General features: G+C 39.6%; 1 protein-coding gene across 1 annotated transcript in view; it reads right to left on the reverse strand.

The window, feature by feature from the left end:
* Window positions 1-836: 836 nt before the first annotated feature.
* Window positions 837-22381, reverse strand: part of LOC123947276 (pregnancy zone protein-like) — a 43982-nt gene continuing 22437 nt past the window's right edge. The window contains exons 16-36 of the mRNA XM_046013391.1: window positions 18537-18713; window positions 16842-16962; window positions 13667-13802; window positions 13055-13283; window positions 12422-12548; window positions 11997-12118; window positions 11733-11781; window positions 9708-9791; window positions 8778-8954; window positions 8403-8490; window positions 7608-7764; window positions 7137-7211; window positions 6674-6851; window positions 6162-6385; window positions 5019-5237; window positions 4738-4868; window positions 4294-4384; window positions 3388-3456; window positions 2898-3000; window positions 1626-1667; window positions 837-995 (exon numbers count right to left, since the gene is read on the reverse strand). Coding sequence (XP_045869347.1) covers window positions 973-995; window positions 1626-1667; window positions 2898-3000; window positions 3388-3456; window positions 4294-4384; window positions 4738-4868; window positions 5019-5237; window positions 6162-6385; window positions 6674-6851; window positions 7137-7211; window positions 7608-7764; window positions 8403-8490; window positions 8778-8954; window positions 9708-9791; window positions 11733-11781; window positions 11997-12118; window positions 12422-12548; window positions 13055-13283; window positions 13667-13802; window positions 16842-16962; window positions 18537-18713 — 2622 coding nt within the window. The 3' untranslated portion in view covers window positions 837-972. The remainder of the gene's footprint in view (window positions 996-1625; window positions 1668-2897; window positions 3001-3387; window positions 3457-4293; window positions 4385-4737; window positions 4869-5018; window positions 5238-6161; window positions 6386-6673; window positions 6852-7136; window positions 7212-7607; window positions 7765-8402; window positions 8491-8777; window positions 8955-9707; window positions 9792-11732; window positions 11782-11996; window positions 12119-12421; window positions 12549-13054; window positions 13284-13666; window positions 13803-16841; window positions 16963-18536; window positions 18714-22381) is intronic.

Raw genomic sequence — 22381 nt, forward strand, 5'->3', positions numbered from 1 at the left:
CATCAAGATCAAAAGCTTTTGCACAGCAAAGGAAACAGTTAACAAAACCAAAAGACAACTGACAGAATGGGAGAAGATATTTGCAAATGACATATCAGATAAAGGTCTAGTATCCAAAATCTATAAAGAGCTTAGCAAACTCAACACCCAAAGAACAAATAATCCAATCAAGAAATGGGCAGAGGACATGAACAGACATTTCTGCAAAGAAGACATCCAGATGGCCAACAGACACATGAAAAAGTGCTCCACATCCCTCGGCATCAGAGAAATACAAATCAAAACCACAATGAGATACCACCTCACACCAATCAGAATGACTAAAATTAACAAGTCAGGAAATGACAGATGCTGGCGAGGATGTGGAGAAAGGGGTACCCTCCTACACTGATTTTTCCCCATTTCTATAATTCTTTCATTTCCAGACTGTTAGATAAAAGGAATCATACCGTGTGACCTTTTGAAATTGGCTTTATTTTTTACCAAGCATCATGCTCTTGAGATCCATTCAAATTGTTGTGTAGATTAATAGTTCGTTTCTTTTTACTGCTGAGTAGTATTCCACAGCATGAATGAGCCACAGTTAGTATAATCATTCACCTGAAATGGACATTTTGGTTGTTTCTAATATTTGGAAACATTGTTTTCTTTTGCCTAAATTTCTGTGGATTACTTGAACAGTATTTGGAATTCCATTTTGATTTATCTGTAGTGCATTTAGCTTAGCTTTTTAGATAACTTCTATAGTGTTTGTAAGAATGCTGCAGAGAATAGACACATACTTCAGAAAGGAAATCTTCTATAGATAAAGAACAAAATAAATGGTAGAAGTGTATATGTCATAAATTTATTCAACATACAAATTTCATATATTTCCAATTCCTGTCCCCTATTTCTCCTACTATTTTCTCTCTTCTGATAAGGCTTCGTTGCTGGAGAAGATCATCTAATGAGGTCCACAAGTTTCCATTTTCAAGCATTTCCGTGTTCAGATTCTAAACAGTAGAATAAATGACAGGAAAGTTAGGGAAATCCTGTCATCTACTGAAGGAATAACTTTTCATACTTCAAACATAAATATTTGATCTTAATAAATTTTAATTATTTTTAATGACAAGGCTATTTTTGTTTTTTGTTTCCTATTTTAGAATGGAGAATTGAAGGTGTCAGAGTGAGTGTTCTATTGTCAAAATGAATATTGTGGACTGGCCTAAAGGAAAATCTTGTAGATCACATCTCTCATGCTGTGCTATATAGAAAACTACAGGGAAAATTTTCCTGACCTCAACTAGTGTAAGTTTAGAAGTATCCTGAAAAGGTCATAGGTGATAAACATGTCACGACTGGGTACAGAATATAAACTAAATATTAGATGATTTAGTTTTTATATGTTGCAAATTCCTGGGCTCATCTACAAACAAGACTCCAGACCCAGTAATTATAATTTACATGCATTTTTAAACCGAGAAATTCTAGAATATATTTGAAATAGTTTAAATTCCTAAATAATACACCATGGACTTTATAATACGATAAGGATATACTCAAGAAGCAACCTTATATGGACAACTGATGTTTATTTATTTTCCTTATGTTGGCATTAGACTTCACTGTTTATACTTTACCAGCACTGCAGGGATCCCTGTATTCTTCAATAGTGAATTCCTCTGAAACAGAATATATAAGACAGAAGGAGTGAAGATATTCAGTAATAGGCATATGGGAAGTTAACTGTAAATAACCCGTGTAAACTAGGAAAGAAAGTATAAAGACAGTTATGGAGCCAATGGAAATGAATGACTTCTGTACTCACGCATCCAGGACTAGTGGAGGGGGCAGTGAGAGAGAATTGAGCTTGGATACAGAAGTCAAGGGCAGGTTTTAAAGATGGAAGTTTGTCTATTGATGGGATACTCTATGGCCCTCTTCACAGCTGTGTTCTCTTCATTGGAATTTAACTTCCTCTCTGAACTCTTTCTCACTCCAGGAAGGAGTAAAATTTTACATTACCAGCATCTTAGGATGCTGGCAAATTTCTAGTTCTAAGTCATGAGCAAATGGAAGAATTTCCTGCTATATTCCAGAGTTTCTCAAATTTTGTGAGACTACTCAAGGCATGAGTCAACAATGGATCAAATTTGGGGTACCTGGGTGGCTCAGTCATTTAAGCATCTGCCTTCTGCTGAGGTCCTGGGATCTTTATACTTTCTTTCCCAGTTTCCTCCTATCCAACTCCTTGCTCAGGGGAGATCCGCTTCACCCATTCCCTCCATCCCTCCTCCCAGATCATGCTCTCTCTTGTGCACACACACACTCTCTCTCTAATAAGTAAATAAAACATATTTTTTCCGATTTTATTTATTTTTTTTCAGCATAACAGTATTCATTGTTTTTGCACAACACCCAGTGCTCCATGCAAAATGTGCCCTCCCTATTACCCACCACCTATTCCCCCAACCTCCCACCCCTGACCCTTCAAAACCCTCAGGTTGTTTTTCAGAGTCCATAGTCTCTTATGGTTCGCCTCCCCTCCCCAATGTCCATAGCCCCCTCCCCCTCTCCCAATCCCACCTCCCCCCAGCAAAAGATCAAATTTTAGGTCTCATATCATAAATCAGTACTTATTTTTTTTAAGTTATTGCTACTCTACTTATATTTCTGGAATATTTCACTCCAGAACAAACAACTTTATAAGAGGATTTAGAAAGAACTGATCCTTTTATTGCTTTATAAGAACGGTTCAGGACTCATTTAGGGGGCACAAGATTATCTAATGACCACAAACTCATTTTTTCTTCTGGTGAAAGATTGTGGAATTTTGTTTGAGTTAGGGTCACCCTTTATCAGGTTCATCAGTTTTTCCCTTTCAAAGCTCAGCATGTCTGAATCTCACTCACCTGTCTCGTAATAATCATAGGCTTTTACAGTGGCTGGTTTTAAATTGTCAACTTGGATGTCTTGTTCCACTGAGAAGGAGAAACTCAGGGTTTGATTGGTTAGCTGGAGAGACAGGAAAACTGAATTGGAATCAAAGATTAACTTAGTTTTTATTTACCATTCTCTCTTCCTGTGGTATTATCCAACCTTATGGTTATGCTATTCAACTGTATCAAAACCTATGGAAAGAATGGGACATTTTGAGACTTGCAGAGTACACTCAATGGCAGATATAAGATACTTCTCCATATACCTAATCAATGAGATGATTCTATGGATAGACAAATGTAGTAAAATGAGCCTTGTTGATCAATCCAGGATTCATTTCCCTCTATCGCTATTTTCTTCTCCCTCACTTGTATGTGTGTGCAAAACTTTATCCAGAATCTGGATTGGTGTGTTGGAACCTCTAGTAGTTTCCCCAGATCTAGCAGAGTCACAGAATCTTACCTCTTCAAAGTAAATCAGGACATGGTTGGTGCTCACTTCAGTCCTTTGAATCTGAGGTTTTTGTTGGAGCTGTTGACCAAGAATATAAGCCAGATATAGGGGATGAAGAAATTCCAGGCTAAGAGCACTTTTCAGGTACTTATGATCTAACTGGCTGTTCAGAAACATCCAAATGGCTAATTGTGATTTCTTCGAGAATTACAGTAATATTTATTAAATACTTTCCTATTATGTATCATCTCTATCATCTATTTATACCTACATATCTCTGAATCTATCTGTCCATCTGTCTATCATCTACCTAATCTATCTCTAACATACACATTTTCCTTATTTTTTAAGGATTTTATTTATTTATTTGACAGACAGAGATCACAAGTAGGCAGAGACTCAGGCAGAGAGAGAGAGAAGCAGGCTCCCCAATTCAGAGAGCCCCATGTGCGACTTGATCCCATGACCCAGGGATCATGATCTGAGCTGAAGGCAGAGACTTTAACCCACTGAGCCATCCAGGCACCCCCACATTTACATGATATATGAGTCTCATCCTTTATATATAAAAAAGAAGAAAGGAAGACTATCACATATATCATATATATGTGTATATGTGAGATATATTTTTATATCCTACATATGTCTATATTTTCTCATCTTTAAAATATAGGATAATTGAATATCTCTCCATATACCTAATGTCTCAAGGGATGCTGGAGCATTATTAACCATATCTATGACTTATGTCTTACACTGCAGACCGCATAACAGCCACACCCACTATTGAAATGACTTAAACACTCTAGAGAAGAAGTGTGAGGGAGTAAACCCCTTGAAAACCCAATAAAACTGACAGGCATAAATGTCAGCTTTTATCATGATTTTGCTATCTGTAAGGGACTTAGGGTTTACCTTTTTCACTGATGATTTCACAGGTATGAAGCCTGATATCATCTTCACGTCAACGATGACCATGTTGGAGCTTGGTCGTTCCCCAGTGTAACTATGAAGACAAGGCACAGGAACAAGGCATTCAAACAAAATTCTTTAGCATTCATTCAAGACATAAACTCCCCCTTCTCTTTCATTTGTGCCATTCCCTATCTTTAACTACCACTCAATTCCCCATCTATTCTATTTGTGTTTGCTATGCTTGTTTGGAATTGTGAAGTCACACTCTGCAGGTATGGCAACACCATATGCTCAGTGTTAAGGTTTTTCAGTTTGGGTGAAGAAAATTTTCTGGTTAGTAAATATTGCAAGAATGCCATATTCATAGTTTGTGACATGCTCCCCTGCAAAAGAAAAACACTTTCTCCATGTTCTATAAAAGGTCTTACCAACAAAAGGATTTACCTAATGTTGATGTGAATCTGGAATTTCCTGTGAGCATGTACTCCATCACAACTCTTGGGGAGCATATCAACCTTCAGAGTGAAGGGGACTTTCCCTTCCTTCTTGGGCAGGATGTTATATCTCAAGGATGTCTAAAACGAATGGAAAAAAATCCTTTATCATTGCCCTCAAATAGTCTGTTCTCCTTAGCTCACACATCTTTTTCCATTTGGAGATTCATATCCAGTTCTTGAAGCTTTCTCCCCACATTTGTAGCACCCCCTAAACCCTGGAAGTCTCACCTGGAGGTACACACATCCTGACCCTGACACGGTCGTGCTGTACTCCCCTGGAATCTCTGGCAGCCCAACCTCCTGCAGCAACAGACGATTAGCATCGTGGACATGGAATTCTTCAGAGAACATCTCTGAAGACTTGACCGTGACTACAGAGGATTTCTCCCTTTTACTGAAAGTTGCCGCTCCATATTTGGACAGGGCTTGGAGAGCTACCACCGTATCCTGAAAAAAGATGGGGCAGAAGTCACGGGAGTGAAGGTAACAGAATCATACTGGATGTAGATCACATCAATACTACTCTCTCTTAGAGTGGTTTCATGACAAACACAGACCCGTTATTAACCACAAACTATTCTATGTACTTTAGGGGGGACATTAAAACATTTCCCCATTCAAGTAGTCTACACTATACATGTGGAAATTAGATCCAAACATTGACATAGAGCAGAGGCTATTTCAATAATTTAGAAATTTATATAATAATGTATAATAATAATAGAAATTTATATAATAATATTTGTTGTAAACATTCAGGGAAAGGGGAAGAAAGCAGAGCTAGATTAGTAAGAGAACACTTCCTAATGAGAAGGTAAGTAAGAAGACTTACTTGAAGAAGGTACTGTGAAGAAGAAATAAAATCATGTATGAATCTTGAGAAAGATTTATACAGACAGAAAGAGAGGCATCACACGCTACCAGGGTGAGAAATATGTGGAGACATAGAAAAAGGAGAGAGCCAATTCCCGAAAAAGTGAAGAGATTAACGTAATCAGAAGGGAGTATTTGTGTTTAGTGGGGAAGAGTAAATACTTTGAATAACATTAATAGATTGTTTCAGTCTCCTTATGGATGAGAAAAATAAAAAAGCTTTGCTTTACCAGGGAAGTCATTTTATGAAATATTGCTTTAGGAAGATTGATCTATTTTACATTTATGGGCTGACTAAGGAGAGAAGAGATGAGAGATTGTACAGAGGACAGAACAATAATGAATATATAAAATAATGAGGCTGGAACCTTTCTGGTGATGGAGAAACAGAGAATGCATGAATTAGAAATACTATCTGATTATTCAACTCCTAGAATATGCTTGTGTCTACATATGTATTAACATATTTATCTTTCTTCCTAGAGGCTCTCCACAGACCTGAGTAGAGGAAAAGCCCCCATTGGGGTTTTGTTGCTTCGTGATCCATTTCACAATACGTGAAGCCACAGACAGGTCTTCTGAAGATGGGACAGGCCAAGCAGTCAGATAGGCAAGGAGCACGTATGAAGTCATCTCCACTTCAACAGAAGGAGCCCGAGGTTGATAATAGAATGTTGTAACTTCTTCAACTTTTCCAGGACGCTGCCAGTGGATTGAGTCCTCTTTGAAATGGAAAAGGATATGATCTTAAGCTTAAAGAGTGATCTTATTTAATTAGTTGTCAAAGATTTTATTTTTTATTTGAGAGAGAGAGTGAGAGATCATGAGCAGGGGGAATTGGTAGAGGGCGTGGCAGACTCCCCACTGAACGGGGAGCCTGATGTGGGACCCGATCCCAGGACCTGGGGATCATTACCTGAGCTGAAGGCAGATACTTAATAACTGAGCCACCCAGGCACCCATCAATCACTGGTGATTCTGGAGGTAAATTTTGCAGTAGCAGCCCTTACCTTCTTTTATGGCATCTTTGTCCAGCGATTCAAGAAGCTCACTTCGCCTGGCCTGGTTTCCTGCTAGGGCAAAGGCATAGGCCAGTAAGGCCTTGGTGTAGACAGGATTTCCTTGGCCCTCTGAGATGGATCTCCAGGCATTTTCCAGGCAGAATAGAGCATTGCGGACAACAGGGTGCTATAAGGTAGATAAAAAATCTTTAGATAGCACAAGCAGGCTAATGAATTGTCCACAGGCTAACACCAGATTAAAAGGCACAATGTGTCATGTTACATCATGGTTCTGACCGGAGAATAATTTCCTTGGCAGCTTCCAAAGGGATTTAGTTTTTTATGGTCTAGTGGAATATACCAAAATTAAATAACAGGACAACCACAACTTATTTTCCTTACAGAGTCACAGCTACAGGATTAGTATTCCTTGTATCTGTGAGGGAGGTAGAGGGACTGTTCTGGTACATACAGTGACAGGCAGTGGCATCTCCAGCAGAGCAATGGTGATGTAGGCAGAGAGCGTCAGTTCATCATCTACCCCACCCTGTACAGAGCAGAAGCAGAGACACTCAAACACTCCAATAGTCATTAGGCAGAGCTGGATCATTCTACTCCCCCACCCTCCCTACTCCACACACTTTTCACTAGAAGCATCTTTTCTTGTGCAATATTGTTGATTTCCCCCCATTCCCCTCCACTCTCAAATTCTCGAATCAACTTTAAATTATTTCCCCTCACTTTTAGTAATATATTGGGTTTTTTTTGCACCCCATTTTATAATTCAGTAAAAAACGACTATTTTATTGTCAGATTTCAGAAGCTTTAGAGAGTACCATCCTTCCTTAAAGATATGTCACTAGGACAGGAGGAATCAACAGGAGTGTCTTTGCCCCTACATGTCTCTGTTTTCAGGGACCAGAACAAAATGAACAGCATCCACCTTAATGGCGTTGTTTAGAAGCGATCCGGAGCGTTGGAAACAACCATTTTCTTTTTGTCTCTGTGAGATCCAGGTGAGGGCACTCGTGATGTGTGACATCTCCACAAAAATGTGTGACTGGGCTTGAGCAAAGGACTTGAGCACAAATGCAGTGAGCCTGTCCAGTACAGGAGAGACAGACATGAGGATCATCTCACATTTAAAGCCCACTTTGGGCAACTGCATTCAGACATTCGTCTTTGCCATCCACGGGAGGAAACTGTTGGGGAGAATTGGTTGGGGTTGCGAGACTTGTGCACTACATATTCTTGTTTGTTCAGCAAGTATCTGGATTCTTTTTAAAATCTCAACTTTATTGGTTTCCTCCGAATTGATGCTTTTCACTTTTTCTTTTTTTCCTCTCACAAAATGTTTGCTGGAGCCTCCAAACCTTCCATCACCCATGCTGCCATTTCCTGGATGATTTTAAAAACATCACAGCCTCTTTCTGTCCTTTCCCTCTTCCTTTCCATTAGTGCACAGTATAGAACTTCTACTACCATTTCACTTTATATCACCTTCTGCCTTCTATTTCCTTTAGGGGGAATCTTTATTTTACTGCTATTTACTGTGCTATCACAGCTGGCATGCCTTCATACAAGAAATGATGCAGTCACATAGTAGTGATGACAGACATATGGATTTTTAAAGGATAACCCATTTCCCTGAAAGAACCCCATGTATCAGAGAATCATTATTTCTAGAATTTGAGAATAGAATGGATCTATAGCAAGCATATGAAAATAATGATCTTACCACGTGTTTCCTTGACTTCTACCACCATGATCCCCAAAGGTGCTATATGAACCATCTCTGTGCTTATAATTCAACTGCCTTTGGTACCCTGAAGAGGAAGTTTTTGTGGATTTATGAAATAGAAGAGATGTTGGAGAAGTAATTAGTTTTTTTCTTCAGAATGTGGTTGGGAATCATAGGAAAACTCCTATTTTGTTAAGATGTCTCCAAGGCTTGATATGCCATTGAATTGCCTGGTATCAGAGTGGGACATTTTATTGGATGTCACAGCAACAGTGATTATTAAATCTTAACCAAAGGGATGCTGATTTGAGTTCACTGACAGAGATATTTAGGGAATCAACTAAGATTTCTCCTTTTGGGATTATTGCTCACCACTGATGAGGTAACCGATGGCTTTGGACTTGATAGTCTCTGTCAGCTGTCGGGTCTCATTCAGATAGTTCAGAACATAGATGTTAGGGACAAAAAGGACCATATTTTGCTCTCCACAACCATACGGCATCTGGAGAAGATTCTGAAGATTTTGCATTGCAGAGCCTAATATGTCACCTGGGGAAAGAAAGACATTAAAAAAATCAGAGGAGGGGTGCCTGGGTGGCTCAGTCAGTTAAGTGTCCAACTCTTAGCTTCTGCTTAGGTCATGATCTATCTCATGGGTGGTGGGATTGAGCCCCGCCTTGGGCTCTGGGCTCAGGGGGGAGTCTTCCTAAGGATTCTCTTCCTCTGCCTCTGTTCCTCCACTTGCTTGTATGGGGGCTCTCTCTCTCTCAGATAAAGAAATAAACCTTTAAAAAAAACAGAGGAACTCAGAGCTGGTTTCTACTGGGATAAGAAGATAGATTACTAGCTAAACAAGAGATCAAATCATGTATGGAGAGTAGGACAAGAAAGCATAAGAGGTGAAGAAAAGAAACAGAAAGGAGAGAAAAAAGTGGGAGAAAAGTCGATGAATCCAGGATGGAAAAAAAAAAATGGGTGGGCATATCTTTTCTGATGAACCACATGCCTGGTAAAAACCAACTGTTTTCAAATCTATTAGGAAGCCTCACCACCTAGCCAATCTCTGAAGATAAGGGCACAGAGAGATGACACTTTTTACTCTTTTGAGTATGTCAAGGTATAAAAAGTAGCACAACATCTCTTTAACCCCATCCTGACTAATATACAATGCAATTCTTAGCTTAGCGCTCTTTCTCTCAACCCAGTGCTTACAGCCAAAGTCTTCACTAACCATGGATGGTGAGGCTGCATGCACTGGAGTAATGAGATGGACAGTGGCTTGCCTTGGGCTGGGAGACTCACCCAAAACCGAAAATGTCGCTCTGGCAGATCCTTTAACCACATCTGAAGGAATTTTCAGTGACAACTTTTCAGATACACCAGTTTCTAAGGAAAGAAGACAAATATATATATAAGGGAAGGGAAAAAAATGAGAGAAATATTCTAGCTTTTCTTTGAAATTTTTCCTCTTTGGATCAAATTTCAACCTGTCATGTCTTTTGATCATTCTATACTTTCTTTGATGCAATCATTAGTTTCTCCTAATGTTGTGATTCATCTCACAGTGAAATTCATATTATGTTTGTGCTAAATTTTTACAGATTTCCTTACAAGCATATACCTTATGTTATGCTTATTTCTTTCCCTTCATTGTTTATGTTAATATTTATTGTAGTGTTTTTGAAAGTAACATTCATGTCATAAATATGTGTTAAGTGCATGCTATGTGACGGGTTCTGTTTTAAGTGCAATGACAAAATGATACTCAAAAAAATTCCCTGATGTCCCAGAGTTTTCATACTAATGGGAATAATAAGATTCCAAATAAATATTTATTATGATAGATGCTAGTAAGTTCTTAGAGAAAATTAAAGTGGAGTGTTTGTATGGGTGAGCTAGGTAAGACAGAGCAAATCAGAAAGTGTAGGGTGAGGGAAGCGGGTTCCCCTCTCTGATAAGACAAAAGCATAGGTGACTGGAGACTTTAAGTATGTCAAGGTGTAAGATTTATAGATATCTGGGGAAAGAGACTTCCAGAAAGAAGGAACAAAAGCAAATAGAATCCAGAGATGAGAGCATGCTAGCTGTGTTACAAGACCAGACTAGGAGTCCTGTGTGACTGGAGGAGGGTAAGTGAGGGAGCTAGTAATAGGATATGAAGTCATGGTAGTAGCAAGGGTTTGGAGGAGACATTGGAGACATAGCCTTTAACTTTCAGGGACATGGGAAACTCTTGGAAGGTTTGGACAGAAGAGGCACATGATCTGAAACGTGCTTTAAATGATCCCTTTTGCTGTGGGATGTAGGGAAAGATGGCCAGGTGACCAAGTAGGAAGTTACTGAGATGATCCAAGAGAGAAAAGGCTAGAGTAGAAGTGGACATGGTGAGAAGTAGGAAGATTCTGGATATAATGTGAAGGTGGAGCCAACTACATTTGAAAGTAGATTGGGTGTGGAGTATAAGAGAAAGAACATACTAAAGGATGACCCCAAAGTTTTATTTCAAGCAGGTAGAATAATGGAATTTCCATCCTCTGAGATGGAGAAAACTGTAGGAGGTGTGGGTTTGTGGAGACCAACAGAAGAGAAGTTTTGATCATGCTAGGTTTGAGATGTCTATTTGTCTACAGGCCTGTAAGTGGAGATGATTCATGGGCAACAGAATACACAAGTTTGAGTGAGGAAAGCTGTGTGGACCCAAGTTGTTTATTTTGTGATCTCCATTACAAAGTTGTTATTTAAGTTCTGTGACTAAATGAGATTATCAAGGGATGCTTCTAGAGAGGAGAGATCTCACCCTGAGCATTGTCCTCAAGATGATTCTAGATGGTGCAGAGTTGAATATTTTAAAGGTAATTTTGATATGATTATATTAATGGTATTAGTAAAATATTGGTTTTCAATATATGTCAGTGACCTGAAGTTCTTCTTCAAATAATGGACACAAGTAAATTAACCTTGAGTACCTTTAAACTATTTATTGAATAATAAATATTACTATTTATTAGATATTTTACATGTAGATATTTTAATACTTTGAAAATTGTTTAAAAAGAAGTTTGAAAAACACAGGGGTATGGAAAAGAATCCTGTTCTATGGTCTTCGACTTTAGTTCTCATTATCAGCCAGGAGCTTCTAGGTAAGTCTTTTAACTTCTTTAAGCCTTCACCAGGAAAAGACTTCTGAATCAAATATCCTTAGATTTTCACACGGGAGAGTACACTAATTTTTTCCCCCAGAGGAATACATACCCCGAAGAGCATTCTAAAACTATATACTTTGGCAAGTGGCTTAACATGCAAATTTTGTCTCTTTTTGACATTTACCTGCACAGAGGAGTGTGTTGAAAGTTTCTTCCTGTTCTATTCCTTCAGGCTTTATATTGGGAAAAAAAAAGTGAAAAAGAAGGTCATACTGAGTGTATAGGAAAAAATCAATCACTTTAAAATAGAGGAGAAAACATTAGTAAGAAACTGAGTTGTGGCTACATCTATATTTTTGGGAGTGAAATGTCACCGTCACAAACATATTAGATCATGCTGTATAATATAATAAGTCTTCTGAGACACAGAGAAAGCTTACTAGCATACCTCAACTAATAAGGGCTTGATTACGGTATCCTTCTGTCCAAGTTCTGGAACTCTTGGCACCTCCTTGCCGCACAACTCCTGAGATTGCAGAGCTTCCACAGTAGCTGTGAAATTCATCTTTCCTGGGGAATAAGATTCTTACGGAGTTAAATAGTGATTCTATATTGCATGGTTTGTCTTTTCAAGTTTCTCCTACACTGCATATATTGCAACATATATATGTGTGTGTGTGTGTGTGTGTATACATAATCATATATATATGTATATATATGTGTATATATATACACATATATATATATCTTTCAAGGCTGACAGAATAAAATCACTGTTGGAGGAGGAGAAAAAGACATGTATCTGGATCCGAGTGTGGAAAGCAAATCATTACAACATAAGAAGTAGGATCTGTCAACAGATTTACCACTTACCCAGTGACTTTGGAGTCACAGCCCAGGACATGGTTTCCTGCTTATTTCCACAGATACAGGGAGTGTCTTCATTCTTTTTCACTAAGTCGGCTGACTTGTCAGGGAAGGCTTCCAGCTGCACACTGACCTATCCCCATAACCATGCATAAGTTTGAGAAAGAACACAGGTAGAGGGACAATAACAGGGGCAAGGAGCTTCAAGGGACAATGGGAACTAATTGAGAGGCTTTGAGAAATTGTTCAAACAAGGTAAATCCTGTCCAACACTTTGTAGTTAGATGTTGCCAATAGGGAGCTGAAAAACTGACAAGAACTGAGATAATTCCCAGGGTTTAGGATTGTGCCAGCACAACGAAGAGGTGTTTGCTTTAGTCAGAGCAGAAAAAAAAAAATCAGGTGGAAATGAGGTCTGAATTTAGGAATACACAGAAAATACAAAGTCCCAAATGAATATAACCTTTCCACCTTGGGCCAGTCAGGGAGCTTTGCTCTTAGCAACTATCCCATTGCCAAATTAGGTTACATCATTCTTCAGCTATGATTTGCTGGGACATTACCTAGAAGACCTGCCTATTAAACGGCGACTGGGTGTCTCCCTTCCACTTTTGCTCTCCTCCAGAGAAGTGTCCTTACCCGAATACAATGGGCCAAATAGTTGAACACGGTGGCTTTCAGTGTAAAGGCTTCTCCTCGCACCACAGAGTAGGGGAGAGTGAGTTCCAGGAAGAAGGGCTGGAACACTTGAAGAGAGATGATGGGGGAGAGGCCCAGCCCTGTGGTTCCAGACAAGCAGAGTGCGCTGGCCTTCCACTCCGTGATGGTGTCAGGGACCTTTACTGCCAACTCACTCCTACCTGATAAACTAGAGAAGGGAATAAGAGGAAGCTTTGCGAGGCAATCTTTTTTTTTTTTTTTCAGCACAGAGCCTAGCTGATAGTGTGCTAACCTAGTAACCCAGTATGGTTAACGCTAAACCTGATAACTAGGTTTGGCACTCCTAGCAAAGTCTCTGAAAGGTTTTCCTTTCCTTTTAGGGATAAGAGTAGTTTCCTACTTATGATTTTAGATATCTCAGGACCAAATTAGAAAAAAAATTGCATTGTTGAGCTATGAGATCAATGAACTATGAACCTAAAAGTTTATCAGGAAGAAGTGGAACAGAACTGCAAGGCTCAGGAACACCAGAATCATAGATGGTGAGCCACATCTTTTCCTCAACGAAATTCTGGGCAACACACAACTTACCTGAGTGGCACCAAGTCCCAGATCCAGGTCTCAGGGAAATATTTCCGGACCGTCTCTTTCACTTCCACAACTGGAGAGTTCTCTCTCGGGAGCACTGGAATAACTGGTCTTGCAGTACCACTTGCTAGAGGAAGGACTGTGGCAGGACAATATGAGGGCCCCGTGTAAACCTCATTTTTACATGAATTTCTTAGTGTTGCCTAGTTTCTTGAGTAAAATGAGGTCATTTGCTCAGGGAATGTTTATTATTGGAACGGCCTAATCTACCAGCTTGTGACTTTGTTCATTTATCTATTTGTCTTCTAGGAAAGTGAATCTTTTCTTCTTCAAAGAGTCTGGAAGTAAATGTATTTTTCTCTGGACATGAAAGCAAATGTAGCTCTCTAGAGGTTAAAGGGGTAAAGAGAAGAATAAAGAGTAATTTAACACACTAAATACTGCTTTGATGCTGAAAGGATGATCACATGTTCTCCATTTGCAGTGAGAATCAAACAAGAAGACTGAATAGTAGCTACAGCAAGAGGATTTCAGAAATGTTTTTGTTGTTGTTGTTGTTGTTTTACAGTGGTTGAGATACGGAAACTCTAGGATATAGTAAAGTATGTATTACAGACAGCAGAGACTCAATAAAGGGCAGAAAATGAACTTGATTGGCCAGAGAAGACTTCACTGAAGTAGACTTTTAGATGATCACTGAAGGATGAGAAACAGAGGAGAATGGAGGAGGTATTTGATGGAAATGGCTCTATGAACACACACGCAGAGGTCAGAAGGGATGCTCTGCAGGGAAAATGGAGGAAGAGTCTATTTTAGGGCTGTGTTGAGTAAATAGTAGGTGTATATAATGAAACACCATGAAGATTAGGACAAAAAATTAGATCTGTTAGGGTAGGAGTTAGCTTGATTTAAAAAAAAAAGGGATACTCTAGAGATCAGAAGATAGAGATCACAGGTATAAATATAGAAATAGAAATGTGATATATATATTTACATATATATATTTACATATATAAAAAATAATATCATGGGATATACTTTTTTAGAAACTTAAGGCAGTAATTCTAGAAATTCTGAAAATAGCAACCATCTATTTTGAACTAAGTGACATGATAAAAGTAGTATTTAAGGGTGATAATGCTTTTCACAGTATCCAAGACAGATTGAAATGGAGAAGGACTGGAGGCAAGAAGGCAATTTAGGATGGTTTTTAAATCATTTCCTTAGGAAATAAGGAGGCACAAGACTAAGGTGGAAATGAAAAAGAAAGGATGGATAGGTGACAAATACAAATGCAGAATTTGCATAGAGCCTTAGAGAATATGTGGGATAAGCATACAACGACTGGACCTCTGGTGGTGGGGAAGAATTGGTTAAGCATTCAAATCTTGGTCATCATTCTGCTCAGATTGTGATCTCAGGGTTGTGAGATCCAGCTGTGCTGGGCTCCACGCTCAGCAGGGAGTCTGCTTCTCCCTCCCCCACTGCCCCTCCCCCTGCTCCAGTGAGACCTTTCCCTCTCTCTCTCTCTGTCTTGCAAATAAATAGATCTTCTTTTAATGATGGTACTCTGCTTTCAGGTTTTCTGGATCATTGTAGGAATGCATTTTCTCTTAGGACTGGAAAGAAAATACACCCTTGGTATTAAGAGGGATATGAAAATAATGTAATAGTGCTTTCCAATTATTTTTTTTTAAAAACATACTATTCATGGAATCATAATTCTATTTTCTTCTTTTATGCTCACACATATGCTCAGTAACTTTGATGTTGTCACTCTGGTTTTAGATAGGAAGAAATTGAGCCTTTAGAAGTTTAAATGAGTCTGAATTTTCAAAGCTCCATATGCCCTACCACACAGGAATATGACGAGAACATGTCCTATTGCTCTCAGTACAGTGCTCTTTTTTCTGTACACAGAATTTTCTTTTCCTTTCTCTTTCTTTCTTTTTTTTTTTTTTTTTGTATGCAGAATTTTCTTTCTGTTGAGGGAGTATTCTTAGTTACTCCCCTGTTGTCAACTAGAACTTTATTCTTTGTCTTCTTAGGTAAATAATTCCTACTCTATTAAAGTATTTCTACTATACTACAGTATGTGTTTATTTTTTTTATTTATTTATTTTTTTTATTTATTTGACAGAGAGAGAGATCACAAGTAGGCAGAGAGGCAGGCAGAGAGAGAGGAGGAAGCAGTCTCCCTGCAGAGCAGAGAGCCCGATGCGGGGCTCGATCCCAGAACCCTGAGATCATGACCTGAGCCGAAGGCAGCAGCCTAATCCACTGAGCCACCCAGGCGCCCCAGTATGTGTTTATTTTTAAGAAACACTTTATACCAGCCCATTTCTCATTAAGAAGTAGGAGTAGTAGATATCCAAACATGCAGTGAGAAAATTCTCCAGGCCTGACAGCAATCAAAAAGATTACTCAGAATCTTTTCAACTTTCCCTCATTTCCAGATATACTTGAAACCCACAAGGAGACTTGTGGTATTTCTGCTGAAAGTTGGATTATTCTATTTTGTCCAATACATCAAAACCTCTTTGTTTTTTATAACAGAATATGACACAGACAATAAATGTCTGTAGGATCCTTCGCATTTTTCAGCTTCCCTTGCCATAAGGGAAGACGTGATATATGCCACTTCCACAGCTGGCCAAAAAAAGTCATGTGGAAACCAACTCCTTTCCCATGGTAATGACCTTAAGTGTCACATTGGAGATGGAGTCATAGGTGAAACCAGAATGGGTATCCCAGACTCACTGATTGGTAAGGAGCTGCTCCAGAGAGCCACCGGACTCAAAAAGCAGTTTTGTGTGAGCAGAAAATAAAACTGTCATATGCTTAGTCACTGAGATGTGTGGGTTTGTTTTACTGTGGTATAGTCTGTCTTACCCTGACCCATGTAGGTGCTGAAACCACCCTGGATAAGAAGGATTCGAAATAGCAAGACTGTTGAAGGCTGAGACAAAAAGACAGTCAATTTTGATTTCAGAGAGAGAGAGAGAGAGAGAGAGAGAGAGAGAACAATAATTGTTTTAAAATTCGTATTTTTGGGGGGGAGGGGATGTGATTTGGAGAAAACTTACCAAGAAGTTGCTCCAGAGTCACAACATTTATATTCAGAAAAACATCATTTCCCCCCCTATTATCGTAGCAGGCAAGTAAATCTCATCATTACCTTTTGGATAGGTCATAGGCATTCCTGGACGTGTCATAGGCATTCCTGGATACGGCAAAAATGACTGACAAAAATGCGGCTTGCGGATTTTTGAGTTGGTAAAAATATTTAATCCTGCGGACTGGACGAAAATGAATTATGAAAGCATACTGGCAAACCAATCTTGAGAGTGGAATATTGTCTTACATTTGGACCGTAGGGGCCAAGGGCAGTGTGCCCCAAGATATCCCACATGGCGTTTGATTATTTTGAGTTGAAGTTATTTGGGGGACAGCTGGTACAGGGACACTCAGTCCCTTCTCTGTCCCTCTCACAGCAGTAACCACATCTCCCACGTGAGAGCTACACTCCCTGTACTAAGAATGAAAAAAAAAATCCTTATCACCAGAGGTAGAACCTTTAAGCCAAGAAAGTCATAGAAACAAGCCCTGTTATTTTTGTTTTCTAATTTGTGACCTCAAGCCAAATTCCACTTAGAATCCTAAAGCTCTGTTTTCCTTATTCTGCCAATTTCTCACAAATAGATTATGTCTTTGTCTAAAAAGTGTAAGAACTGGGGGCTCCTTCATTTCTGTAGGCCTCGGTTTCATTATTGGACCTTCATAAACACACAATGACACTGTTTTTTGTTTTGTTTTTGTTTTTTATCTCCAGTTAATCTGTCACATGTAAATGTAATTCTTAGTTCAGCAGGAAGATCCTGAAGGAGGGTAGAGGAAGAATTTTTCCTTCCCTACACTATCACACTTTCATTATTATTATGCACAGAGCTTGTCCTCATGAAAATTCTGCACAATAGGGAACGGAGCTATTTTACAAGTAGGAAAACAGAGTCACGGAAAGTGGAGTTCATCCAGTTAGCAAACAGAAGTTGGGATCAGAACTCATGTCTTCTGATTCCTATTTCTGAATTTTGTGTGCTGTAAGCTGATGGCCCTTTAACTATCTTTTGCATCCAAGGAGCTAAATAAACACACTTGGATGTTTATCTTCCCTTTCTTTTCTCCCCCCAAACAAATATAACATAGGCAGATGCCTACAGGATAGCCGGATTCCTACAGTCCACCTGGTCCCAGACATCTTTCCCTTCAATACTAGTCACAGGCAAATACTACTTGCTGTCTTAGCTCAGAGTATCAGCAAATTGTGGGACACTGAGGCACAGCTGTCTGTGGTGGCGGCCACATGGAACAGGGAGAAAGATGTCAGAAATATGTGTTTAAAGATGAAACAATAGGCTAGTAGACCTAAAAAGTCCTCTTTCTATCTCTGCCACCAAAGGAGTGATGATTCTGGAGGCTCCAGAACAGGGAGATTCAAATTGCTGTCTGCCCGGCTGCAGAAGAATGACCTGTTTTCCTCAAAGTTTAAAGAGAGTTGTTCATCCTTTTGGTGGTTTGGTGATAAGATTTAATCTCACAAGCTGGATAAACTCTCCTTGCATAACATTGCCTCCTTACAGTTAATCTCAAAGACAAGCATTTTATCTAACAGACCTGTAAAATGAGCTTGATTACCCAAGTTTTGTCAATCTTTTCTTCCTGAAAGGCTGCTTTCAAGTTTTCCTCAAATTCTGCTGCACTGAAGATGATGAAAGGTATTAGACTTCATTTTCAGTCATTGATTCATTCAATACGTATTTATTGTGCTAAAGGCTGCTAAAATGGCTGCCCATAAGGTACTCACTCCCCTTACCTCAAAAATACTGTAAATGTCATCATCATCCAGGATCCTCCTTGGTGTGTACATGATTCCATTCTGCATGATGTCCTCTGCATTGATACACTGCTCGCCATCTTCGGGGGCAAGGGGATTCAGGGGATATCCATATCCAGGGCGGAGGACATTCTTTACTGGTAGCAACTTATAGACCTAAAAAATCAAGAGAAGAAAGGGAAAACTCTTGTTTTGTTTCTTAATTTTATTTTGAGTGATAATGTTCAATCTGGGACTTAAAAGATCATGGTGTTTCTTTAATACTCCCATGCCAACACTATTAAAAGGAACACAATCATGGGAAGATCATAAAAGTTATGGATCCTAATCCTCCTGTTGTACAAGGGAAATTTATACATACAGAAATCAAACTGATCGATCCAAGTCTCAGAGCCCATTTTGGTTGAGTAAGAATAAAACTCAGGTTTCCTGTGTCCCAGCCCAAATCCACCCTTTTTTTTTTTTTAATAAACATATAATGTATTTTTATCCCCAGGGGTACAGGTCTGTGAATCGCCAGGTTTACACACTTCACAGCACTCACGATAGCACTTACCCTCCCCAATGTCCATAGCCCCCTCCCCCTCTCCCAATCCCACCTCCCCCCAGCAACCCCCAGTTTGTTTTGTGAGATTAAGAGTCATTTACGGTTTGTCTCCCTCCCAATCCCATCTTGTTTCATTTATTCTTCTCCTATCCCCCTACCCCCCCATGTTGCTTCTCCATATCCTCATATCAGGGAGATCATATGATAGTTGTCTTTCTCCGATTGACTTATTTCACTAAGCATGATACGCTCTAGTTCCATCCACGTCGTCACAAATGGCATGATTTCATTTCTTTTGATGGCTGCATAGTATTCCATTGTGTATATATACCACATCTTCTTTATCCATTCATCTGTTGATGGACATCTAGGTTCTTTCCATAGTTTGGCTATTATAGACATTGCTGCTATAAACATTCAACAAAACCAAAAGACAACTGACAGAATGGGAGAAGATATTTGCAAACGACATATCAGATAAAGGGCTAGTATCCAAAATCTATAAGGAACTTAGCAAACTCAACACCCAAAGAACAAACAATCCAATCAAGAAATGGGCAGAGGACATGAACAGACATTTCTGCAAAGAAGACATCCAGATGGCCAACAGACACATGAAAAAGTGCTCCACGTCACTCGGCATCAGGGAAATACAAATCAAAACCACAATGAGATATCACCTCACACCAGTCAAGATGGCTAAAATTAACAAGTCAGGAAATGACAGATGCTGGAGAGGATGTGGAGAAAGGGGAACCCTCCTCCACTGTTGGTGGGAATGCAAGCTGGTGCAACCACTCTGGAAAACAGCATGGAGGTTCCTCAAAATGTTGAAAATAGAACTACCCTATGACCCAGCAATTGCACTACTGGGTATTTACCCTAAAGATACAAACATAGTGATCCGAAGGGGCACGTGTACCCAAATCCACCCTTTTAAAAAAGGAACTAAGGGGCTCCTGGGTGGCTCAGGTCATGATCATATCAGGGTCATGAATCTGCTTGAGATTCTCCCTTTCTCTCTGTTCTCCTCCCCTACTTGCATGTGCACTCTTTCTCTTGTAGTAAATAAATCTAGTAAAGAAAGGAAGTAGAAAATGTGAACAGTACAGAGAAGTGTGATGAGAGAACAAAAGCCACTCATAATCCCATCACTCAGAAATAATCACTGTAAATTCTTGATTCATTCCTTTTTTAAAAAGATTTTATTTATTCATTTGACAGAGAGAGATCACAAGTAGGCAGAGAGGCAGGTGGGGTGGGGAATTGGGGGAAGCAGGCTCTCTGCTGAGCAGAGAGCCAGATGTGGGACTTGATCCCAGGACCCCGAGATCATCACCTGAGCCAAAGGTAGGGGCTTAACCCACTGAACCACCCAGGCACCCCTCGTTCTTTTTTCCACTTTATAAAATGATTAAGTTGTTTTTAACTCTTACCAAGTGTTTTGTTTGTTTGTTTTAGTCTACTGTGTTAGGACCAGCTTTAGCTTGAGGAAAAAATAGGTGCACAGGCATCCTGGAAATCCGCTGCAGTTCAGTTTTTGCTCAGAGCCTAGTGTGGGGCCACCTGCTGGGTCACATAGCACCCGGGGGCATTAAGCAAACACTGCCTCCGTGCAGACCTCCTCATCTGGCTGCCTTGGTCTCTTATGTATGCTACTAAAATAATCTACTAACCATTTTCATCTTTCTTTCTTGCTCTCATCCTCTCAGCAGCAACAGAAGCTCCTTAACAGATGAATCTGAATTATCACTCTGCTGTTTGAAACGCTTTAGCTTTGGGACTCCTGGGTGGCTCAGTTGGTTAAGCATCTGTCCTGGGCTCAGGTCATGATCCCGGGGTCCTGGGATCGAGTCTCACATTGGGCTCCCTGCTCAGTGGGGAGTTGATTCTCCCTCTGCCTCTTCTACCCTGCTTGTGAGTTCTCTCTCTCTCTCTCTATCTTTCTGTTAAATAAATAAATAAAATCTTAAGAACAAACTCCTGAGGTTTACCATAGGTTTACTGTCAACTCCAAATTCTGTTCCACGCTAACAGAGCTAGTCACAATTTTCCTTACTTTCCATTTTGCTTGTGGCCTCTACCATCCTTTTCTCTCCCCACTACATATTAGGTCATTACCTTTTCCTTTTAGAGTGCTCCAGTCTTAGCCTGACCCCAAGACTTCGGGGATGTTGCTCTCATTCTTTGACATGCCTGCCCCTACCCATTCATTCCCCGACCATCTAAGAAGACACTCCTAATCACTATTTCAAAAAATGTCCAACTCCTTTTTTCTTTATGTCATCATTTTTTGTTCTTTTCATTATATTTAGCAAAATTTGGAACTATTCCATGTTTTTATGTTTCTGTTGCTTGTTTGTTTATTTTAATACTGCATAAGACTGTAAGTCCAAGATGGTCAAAGAACCACATCTGATTATTCACCAATAGACTCCTGTTCCCAGAGGAGGCTCCAGCCTCTAGTCAAGATGCAATGAACATTTGTTAAATGAATAAGGGACAATGAAAGTAAACTACAGGGCCTTTTGGAAAGTGCTTTGGTACAAGAGGCATCTCTAAAAGACGAGTTTGAATGAGAACTTTTTTGTCCATACTTCAAACCAGTGAGTGAGGGCCTAGATTTTTTGTTTTTTGCTTTTTTTTTTTTAAAGATTTTATTTATTTATTTGACAGAGGGAAATCACAAGAGAGGCAGGCAGAGAGAGAGGAAGGGAAGCAGGCTCTCCGCTGAGCAAAGAAGAGGGCCTAGATTTTAAGGAAAACTTAAAAATCAGGCATTTCACAGACTGTCTTGAAAATGTGGTGCATTAAAGGTGGCATCGAATGAGAAATTTGATTCCAATTCTACCCTTCAGTTTTATTTTTGGCCTGCTCTTCCTGTAGGGGCTTGATCTATCCATGTTATGTTTTCTTCATTCTTAAAATTAAGGTAATAATACCCACCTTCAAGAATTATTCTTCATGTATTCATTCATGGAGCATGTGTTGAGCATCTTTCATACATGAGGTACTGGGCTAGGCAGGGAACGTGGCAGGGAGCCATGTTGCTCCCTCACTGAGAACGTATTATAACAGAGCATGAAGCAAGATGAGACATGTGAAGCAGTCTGTGCAATGTCTTCTGTGGAAATGAAGTTAATTTCATCTCACACATAACTTAGTACAGTGTGCCCGACACTCAGAAGAGCGTGTCCTCTCAGTCACGACCTCCATTTTCTCAAACTGGTCTTCTCATGTGTGCATTTTCTGACAGGCAAGACTGAAAGGGGACTCA

The sequence above is a fragment of the Meles meles genome, chromosome 7 (assembly GCF_922984935.1).
Source record: "Meles meles chromosome 7, mMelMel3.1 paternal haplotype, whole genome shotgun sequence".
NCBI classification, from domain to species: domain Eukaryota; kingdom Metazoa; phylum Chordata; class Mammalia; order Carnivora; family Mustelidae; genus Meles; species Meles meles.